This window comes from Salmo salar, chromosome ssa18, assembly GCF_905237065.1.
Source record: "Salmo salar chromosome ssa18, Ssal_v3.1, whole genome shotgun sequence".
In the NCBI taxonomy this organism is placed as follows: domain Eukaryota; kingdom Metazoa; phylum Chordata; class Actinopteri; order Salmoniformes; family Salmonidae; genus Salmo; species Salmo salar.
The window spans coordinates 9,325,362-9,334,715 of NC_059459.1; the positions used below are offsets into that span (position 1 = coordinate 9,325,362).

At 44.2% G+C, this 9,354-nt stretch overlaps 1 protein-coding gene across 2 annotated transcripts in view; it reads left to right on the forward strand.

Annotated features, from left to right (window-relative positions):
* LOC106576786 (heparan sulfate glucosamine 3-O-sulfotransferase 1) overlaps positions 1-7,796 on the forward strand; it is a 34,847-nt gene extending 27,051 nt beyond the window's left edge. Inside the window, exons 2-3 of one of the 2 annotated variants that reach the window (XM_014154187.2) lie at positions 6,314-6,384; positions 6,524-7,796. In XM_014154187.2, the coding sequence (XP_014009662.1) occupies positions 6,348-6,384; positions 6,524-7,407 (921 nt within the window). In that variant the 5' untranslated portion in view covers positions 6,314-6,347 and the 3' untranslated portion in view covers positions 7,408-7,796. Of the gene's footprint in view, positions 1-6,313 lie in introns of both variants that reach the window. The other variant, XM_014154190.2, reaches the window with a different exon arrangement.
* The last annotated feature ends 1,558 nt before the right edge of the window (positions 7,797-9,354 follow it).

Consider the following 9,354-nt stretch of genomic DNA (forward strand, 5'->3'; position numbering starts at 1 on the left):
CACAGTAAGACCCAGTGGCCCACAGAAAGGGCCAGTGTGTACAGTACACTGTAACTCAGTCTAGCACAGTTCAGTTGGTGATATGCAATTTGCGAATGATTTGTTATTTTTGAACAACACTCTATACAGACTAGTGTCATGATTAGTTTTTCTGAATGGCTCGTTCATTTTAGTCTTTAGTCTTTTTAGTTTTAGTTTGACCTGCTCGCCTCAATGAATTCAACAGCAGGGTTATTAATATGCGCTCCTCCGGTGACTCCAGAGACGTGCTCCGACAAACAACGGTTGTATATGCGCACAGGCAAAAATAGATGAGGCTGCAGGCAGCATAGAGAAGAAAAATACATGTTTACAGCTGATAATTGATCGCATGGTGCAATTAATTTAATGTTATGACGGACACTTTGTAGAGACAAAACATACACAGCCTCTGCTCAACAAACTTGAACTCAAGAACTAATTGTTTTGGGGTGCTGCAGTTTCGCAAATAATGTTGTGCTTATCATCCTCACGGCAATCAAGCAAGCAATTCATTCCGCCAAGTCGTTCACAATCTAGTCCAGTTGCGGCCACAACTCCACCTTGTTTAAAAATGTCCTAAAAATTATTATTTGTATGCCTAGCAATCAATAAATGTATATTGTTTTAAAGCACACTTTTACAAGTCTCAGTCACAAACGACAGCTCCAATAAGCCCCTTATGGTCAACGACATGTGATCGAGAGAATCATGTCTCTTTCTAGTTTTCAGTTCATCGTTCACCGCTAGAGGGTCCTGCCTGCTCTGGGCGTTACCGACTCAAATGAACGAAATGAGTCAAAATATACATTTTATTTTTTTTGTTGTTGACTGAACGGGTCAAAAAGATCAGTCAGTGATGAGAAGTTAGTCTCTATTTACTAAGTGCAGTGTGTTACTGTGTGTGTGTCACAGGCGGCCGGTGGCACCTTAACTGGGGAGAATGGAATGGTATCAAACACATGGATTCCATTCACGCAATTCCAGCCATTATTCTGAGGTGTCCTCCCCTCAGCAGCCTTTGTGATTGAGAAAGAGGGCATATCTACATACCTACACATCAATAGTAATATCCCCGCAACTCAACCAGGCACAAAAATGATGCTGTTTTGATTGCACAAAGGGCTTGGTAATCAAGCTCCATAGAATCAATAATTGTTCTGGATGAGCAGATCTCTGAGGTGTCATTAAGAAAACTAACTCTGCAGTACAATACCTGCTGCTCACCACATGTTACCGAACGGGGAACCCACTGAATATGAATGAGGGTTTGTTCTGGCTCCTGCTTTAGATATAGCTGGCCGGCTGGTTTGAGTAATTAGTGGGAGCTGGGTTCCCGTGGAGCAGAAAACCTGTTGTTTCTCCCGCTGTGCCTGCTAGGATGATGAATAGTAGGGTAGAACCATGAGCTACGCTGGCTCAGGCTCTCAGTGGTAATGCTACGAGATGATAAGCCACAGTGTCTGCAGCCACTGACAAGCTGTAAAATGAGATCACAGGTCAGTGAATTGTGCCGTATTGTGTGTGATAGTTGGGTCATTTGTCATAGGTAGGCATAGCTAAACGATTGCAGATGTAGCTTAACGATTGCAGATGTAAAACATGAAGACGTTTATAGCAGATTATTTTTCAGGGCGAGTACGCTAACTTGCCATAAGAGTTAGTGCCTTCGGAAAGTATTCAGACCCCTTGACTTTTTCCACTTTGTTACGTTACAGCCTTGAATTAAAATGAATGAAATTCTAATCTACACACAATACCCCATTATGACAAGGCAAAAAACTTTTTTTTTTATTAGTTCATTTATCAAAATTAACAACAGTCTGAGGTCCTGAGCAGGTTTTCGTCAAGGATCTCTCTGTGCTTTGCTCCGTTAATCTTTGCCTCGATCCTGACTAGTCTCCCAGTCCCTGCCGCTGAAAAACATCCCCACAGCATGATGCGTCACCGTAGGGATGTTGTCAGGTTTCCTCCAGACGTGATGCTCGGCATTCAGGCCAAAGAATTCAATCTTGGTTTCATCAGACCAGAGAATTTTGTTTCTCATGTTCTGGGTGTTTTTAGGTGCCTTTTTGCAAACTCCAAGCGGGCTGTCGTGCCTTTTTTAATAAGGAGTGGCTTCCATCTGGCCACTCTACCATAAAGGCCTAATTGGTGGAGTGCTGCAGAGTTGGTTGGCCTTCTGGAAGGTTCTCCCGTCTCTACAGAGGACCTCTAGAGCTGTCAGTGACCATCGGGTTCTTGGTCACCTCCCTGACCAAGGCCCTTCTCCCCCGATTGCTCAGTTTGGCCAGGCGGCCAGCTCTAGGAAGAGTGTTGGTGGGTCCAAACTTCTTCCATTTAATAATGGAGGCCACGGTGTTCTTGGGGACCTTCAATACTGCAGACATTTTTTGGTACCCTTCCCCAGATCTGTCCCTCGACACAATCCTCTCGGAGCTCAATGAACATTTCCTTCAACCTCATGGCTTGTTTTTTTTTCTCTGACATGCACTTGACAGTGGGACCTTATAGACAGGTGTGCCTTTCCAAATCCTGTCCAATCAATTGAATTTACAACAGGTGGACTCCAATCAAATTGTAGAAACCTCTCAAAGACGATCAATGGAAACAGCATGCACCTGACCTCAATTTCAAGTCTCACAGCAAAGAATCTGAATACTTATGTAAATAATGTGCAAAAGTTTATAAAAACCTTTTTTTTCTTTTTTCTTTGTCATTATGGGGTATTGTGTATAGATTGCTGAGGAAATTGTTTTATTTAATCCATTTTAGAATAAGGCACTGCATATTTTATCTTTAGTTGTTTTACTCAGCCAACTACAACGTGACCTCTTACCTAGTTCGGGACTATAAATCAATGCCAGTGTCTTGTCTGTAACCTGCCAGTACTCCCTTTCTCTCTCCCTCAGCATTCAGTCCAATAGTTCTAGTTAAATGCTCTCCCAGATACTGAGATCGTGTGCCGGGCAGCTGTGTGACGAAAAAAAGCCCTGAAGATATGCATCAAGTCTTGAATAAAGCAATGCGGCCCAGCGGGATGTGAAACAATGGCTCATTCCAGGTGACGGTGTGCTGAGAGGGAGTGAGGGGAATTGGATAAGACAGGAAGTGCGTCTGGCTGCCTGGCTGTTAGCATTGGACTTGGCAGCTCTCCACCTTTAAACACTGACAGGCAAGCTCGCCTGTCACAGCGCATAAGTGGCTCCCTGCACAGACGTTTACAGTAGAGCACCTTTTCTCTACCCACAGTGCTGTAGGGCAGGTCCAGCCCCCAGGGCTGCATTCCCTAACCCCAGTCCCCATACCTAGCCCCTGCCCCAGCAGCCATACCACCTCCTAGTCCCAGACCTCATATCTAGCCCCGGCCCTATACATTGCCCAAGCCCTATTCCCATCCCTGGGAGTGGAGAGCTTTATCCAGAGTGAGCTGTGGCTGTTCTTTTAGCAATCGCTTTATGCTTATTCAATCATGGCCATGCTAGTGGTTGATTTTAATATTGGGCAACAGCGAAGTGGGTAGAGTAAAGTCATATTCTGTCAACAACCCTGCTGAAGAAAAAAAAACTGCATAGACCAGCATACATTTCAAACTGGTCCAGGGTTTTCTTCAGTGCTGATTGGATGCTGGTTTGACCAGCATGGTCTAGCTGGTTATACTAGTTGACCAGCATGGTCAGGCTGGTTTGATGAGCATGGTTTAGATGGTTAGGCTGGCCGACTAGCTGGTCAAGCTAGTGATGCTGGTGACCAGCTTATGCTGGTGACCATGCTGGTCTGACCAGCATGGTCTGACCAGCATGGTCTTGCTGGTGACGAGCTTATGCAGGTGATGCTGGTGACCAAGCTGGTCTGCAAAACCATGCCCAGGTAGCCTAGCGGTAAAAAGCGTTGAGCCATTAACCGGAAGGTCACTGGTTCGAATCCCCGAGCTGACTAGGTGAAAAATCTACTTGTGCCTTTTGAGCAAGTCACTTAACCCTAATTGTTCCTGTAAGCCGCTCTGGATAAGAGCGTCCTGCTAAATGTCTTAAATGTCAATCATTATCATATTTACCAGCATGGTCTATTGCCATTAGCTTTTTAGAATAGTTTGTTTCAATATGTTTTTAGCAGTGGTGTAAAGTACTTAAGTAAAAAATACTTTAAAGTTCTAAAGTTATTTTTTTGGGGGGGTGTGTCTGTACTTTACTATTTATATTTTTGAGAACTTTTACTCCACTACATTCCTAAAGAAAATAATGTGCTTTTTTACTTCTTACAATCCCCTGACACCCAAAAGTGCTCGTTACATTTTGAATGCTTAGCAGGACAGGAAAATTGTCTAATTCACGCACTTATCAAGAGAACATCCCTGCTACCTCTGATCTGGCAGACTCACTAAACACAAATGCTTCGTTTTTAAATTATGTCTGAGTGTTGACCCTGGCGATCCGTAAATAAATAAAAAAAACAAGAAAATTGTGTCGTCTGGTTTGCTTAATATAAGACCATTTTTTAATTATTTATACTTTTACGTACATTTAAAACCAAATACTTTTACTCAAGTAGTATTTTACTGGGTGACTTTTACTTGAGTCATTCTTTTAAGGTGTCTTACTTGTACTCAAGTATGAAAATGTGGTACTTTTTCAAACACTTTTTTTATTTTTTGCGTATACATTGAATTAATGAAATCTTATGCTACACAAACATGATTAACATAGATTTTTCTAATCCAATCTGTTAGTTGGACTTATTGCAACCATTGCTGACATGGTTGTTCCTGTTTAGATGGTTTAGGTATTGTCATTTATAAATCTTTCTAACCCTGGCAGTTATTCTGAATGCAGATTGTGGGTGAATACAAGTTCCTATTCTTGGATATCCCCACTCTGACTGGATCCCAATAGGAATAAAACATAACTTTGCAAGCTGAATTGATGCTAGTTTTGCTGGTGACCAGCATAACTGGTATGCTTGTGCCCAGCTTAGTTACCAGTGTCCGAAACACAGCGACGGCTGGTCACCAATGTCCTAATCTCGGTTAACACAGAACTAAAGTATGATTTTAAGTTCAGGGTCCATACGAGTTGAGAAGAACTAGAATAAGGATCTGAACCGGAAGGAAGAGCACCGTCCTCTCTCTTTGTTAGTTACAGGCAAGTCTATGGGCCAAATGTTCCCTCCCGTTCCGAAATTCGAAAGATGCTAACACCTACGAAAGTGTGATTTTTGTCCAAATAACCAGTGATGAAAAAAACCGAACACTGGAACTAATACTACTGGATCTCACGCATCACGTATCATGACAGATCTATGGTACCGTTTATGTTTACGTAGTCTGTCCACGAGAGACTACCAGTGTTCATAACACGGCGGCGGTTGGTCACCAGCATGACCAGCCTATGCTGTTTTTTTCTCAGCAGTGAAGCCTATTTTCAGGCGGATAATGATTCTGGGAGTTTGTTTAGAGCGCCTTACCATGACCTTTTGGTGGTATTTGATGTTTATGCAACAGAGCAGTTATTTTGTCTTGCATGGAGGAATCGACCTCTCCCTTAGTTTGTTTTCCTGATGAAAGTATTTGGGAAGACTTAAGGTCAGGAGGATTCAAATGTTATGGCTGTTCAGTCTATCCGGTATTTTTAAATCCTAGTCCTCCTGTCCTAGTTCTCTTGGCCTTGTTTTTGATCTTGATCCAGAAATTAAAGCTTCTCTTATTTCTACAGTCACACTTTGTCCTTTACACTTAACCCTGCTGTCTTCATTGAAATGTTCCAGGGTGAATGTTAAGTGTATTGATTTGAGTGAGGATTATGACCCGGTAAAACAAAATGAAGTAGTGTGGCCTATGTTTTGGCCCAGAACCAGGCACTTGCATAGTTCATCTCAAATGTGGCTGAGATATCAAAATATTTTTTAGCCAGTGAAATTACACCATATAATTAAACTAAGTGACTCCTGATATGGAAAGGAGAGAGATCAAATGTATTTATATAGCCCTTCATACATCAGCTGATATCTCAAAGTGCTGTACAGAAACCCAGCCTAAAACCCCAAACAGCAAGCAATGCAGGTGTAGAAGCACGGTGGCTAGGAAATGTGGGGGAGATGTTAGGAAAAAAATTTGAAACAGAGTGAGATGAATAATAATATTAACCAAAAGAGAGGAAACACTTGAGACAGACTTTCATTCTATTAATTACTGGAAAGCTTTGTCAGGTTAAAGAAATTGCCTTGGGGCTATGCTAGCTTTTCATGATAATCAAATGGGAAGACCTAAGTACATTTTTTTCCCCTTCTGTCTCTACAGATGTGCTCTGGACTGGCTGTGACTTCTCCTCCTCATGCTCAATGGCAGACGAAGACAGCCGCTCCGTTCATGTGAGCTTTGATCACAAAGAGATGGCTCTGATCCACAGCTAAACCTGATCCACTGCTCTCCTGTCTCTCTGACCATCTCCTCTCCTCTATTTTCTCTTCTCGTCAACCTCCCTCACCATGGCCTGCTTGTTGGTGTCAGTGTTCCTCCTGGTTCTCCAGACTTATGCTGCCCCATCAGAGTTTGTTCAGAGTCTGGATCTGGGCCCTGGACTCACTGCCAATGTCACTCTGTCTCCACCCCCGGGGACAAGCAAACATGCCCCCCACAGCATCATCATTGGGGTGCGCAAGGGGGGGACACGCGCCCTGCTGGAGATGCTAGATATCCACCCTGAGGTCGCTGCCGCCGCCACAGAGGTGCACTTCTTCGACTGGGATGAGAACTACGCCAGGGGCTTTGACTGGTACCGTGAGCTGATGCCCTATTCCTACCCGCACCAGATCACAGTGGAGAAGACGCCAGGCTATTTCACCTCTTCCTTGGCGCCAGAACGCATCCGTGCCATGAACTCCTCCATCAAGCTGCTGCTGATCCTGCGGGACCCAACTGAACGCGTCATCTCGGACTACACCCAGGTATACTTCAACCGCCTGGAGAACCACAAGCCAGTGCAGGCCATTGAGAATCTGCTGGTGCGCAGCGGAGCTCTCAACACCCGCTACAAGGCCATCCAGCGTAGCTTCTATGACGTGCATATGCGGAACTGGCTGCGCCACTTCCCTCTGGAGCAGATCCACATCGTTGATGGGGACACTTTGATCCGGGACCCCCTTCCTGAGTTGCAGAAAGTAGAGCGTTTCCTCAACCTGCCCTCCAGGATCATGTCGTCCAACTTCTACTTCAACCAGACCAAGGGGTTCTACTGCATCCGGAGTGAGGGGCGAGAACGCTGCCTGCACGAGTCCAAAGGGCGTCCCCACCCGGCCGTCAACAGTACCGTGCTGCAACAGCTACGCTCCTACCTCCGGGAGCACAATCGTAACTTCTACCGGCTGGTGAAGCGCTCCTTTGACTGGCAGTAAGGCAGGCTACGCCTCTTCCTATGTGGACTAGTTCCCCCTGGCCCACAGAAGACTTAGGAACCATTGCCCTGTTTAAGGACTGACTGACCAGTATTAAAGGGGCAAAAGCACTTTAAGAACTCTGACACCCAAACACTCCTGTCAATTGCCTTTTACTCTGCTCTGGTGTCAGCAGAGAAGTTCCACATTTACAAAATTAAGCAAGAACTTAAAATATAAGCTAACGTGGAAAAATCGCCAAGCTTGATAAGTCATTCTCTGTACTGTACCTAACAAAAGTGAAGTGATGCAGATTGCGGCAAAACAATTTTGTGAACCTGATGAATTTTTTTCTGCTTTTGTTTGATATTCTTGTACTTGATAATAAATTGTTCTGCTTTAAAAATGTACATGTGGAACGGGATCTGTTTCTCCTTTGGTTCATTGTGATGCCCTCCAGATCCTAACCGGAGTGGTTTAGGAAGCATGCTAAGGTAGACTGAGGCATTAGGATAAGCCTTTGATTCACTGCAGTGGAAGAAGGACATTAATGCAGGGAAATGGTTGCCCTAGAGCGCCACTTTAGTATTACAGAAATCACTAATGGTTTGGACATTGAAGGTAGTGCCTGCAGCAAAAGGGGCTGAAATCGCGAGAGTCAGCAAGCTGAAGTCAGAGCTCTTCCTGTATTTTAGCACTGTTAAGTGTTCAAAAGTTTGATCAGGCTGTAGAGGCAGCCAGTAAATCATGTGTATTGTAGCAGTTCTCACTGGAGTTGTGATTATTCAACATAAACAGAGTAGCAACTACTATTTTCATCATGATTATTATCTTCGTTGATTAGGCTTTAAAGACCAGGCAAAGCCAGGGAGACCACTGATGATTATGTGATCTCCCTTCTGTCTGCTGGCTCTGACAGAGGCTAAATAAGTTATCCCACCCCAGGGGTGACAAACATCGATGCTGGTGGCTTTATCCCTGGCCAGGGGGTTAGTCCACACTAAAAATATGAACTCATGTTTTTACACTCCAATCTTACCATCTCACATTTACTGATACTTTATTGTGTTTATTGATATGTCATGAGTGTATTCAACTGTAGTCTTGTTCTAAGGTTCCATCCAGCACATACTCTCAGAATACTCAGTATTCTATTTTGACTTAAAGGAGCTGGTAGTGTTTCAAAAGTAATTTGTCATTGCAGTCTTGGACCAAGGGATGTTATTACCCTATGTGTTCACTAGGGGGCATATAGGTCCTTCAGGAATAATATGAGGTGATGTGTCCGGACATGCTCTTTCAAGGGTTCCCCTTGTCATCGGTGCAAGTGAAGAGGCTGTGACAGGGACCCGGTGACCCTTGCCAAGGCCTCACTGGGGCCTGCCCCATCACGTGTGTTTCATGTGCCTGTTCACCTGGAAGAGAACACCCTGTCCTGCCTCCACAAGGAGGCCCTGTCCAGGTCACAGAGCCATCTCAGCCGTGTGTGTACATGCTTCCAGCCCGCACGCTAACTTTTTACTATACCACAGGTCAATATAGTCTACCAGTATGTCTGTCTGGCCCTCTCTCCACCAGTCATAGTGACAATAGAGGTCCAGTAGGTGGATTGTTTGTCCAGATCTGCAATAGGCTAACTAGCAATCATACCACATATAAAAGCATTCAGAGCTGCACACATTTTCAATATGACTACACAAGAACAAATAGGAATAGGCTAACTGATCGGCAGTGGCGTCATTGCGCGTGAAATAACAGTGAAGACATGACATACGCAGCTCAGAAAGCTCCCCTCTTGATCTTGTTCAGGGACAATACAATGATCCTACCTAGACCTAGCCTACAACACCACAATGCAATGAATAATTGCTTCATTGTTTTCAAGTGAGTTCAAAATTCTAGTCTAGGCTGTAAACTGCAGTGAAAATGTTATTTGAATAACATCCCAAAAGCCCTTGTGATTTCAAT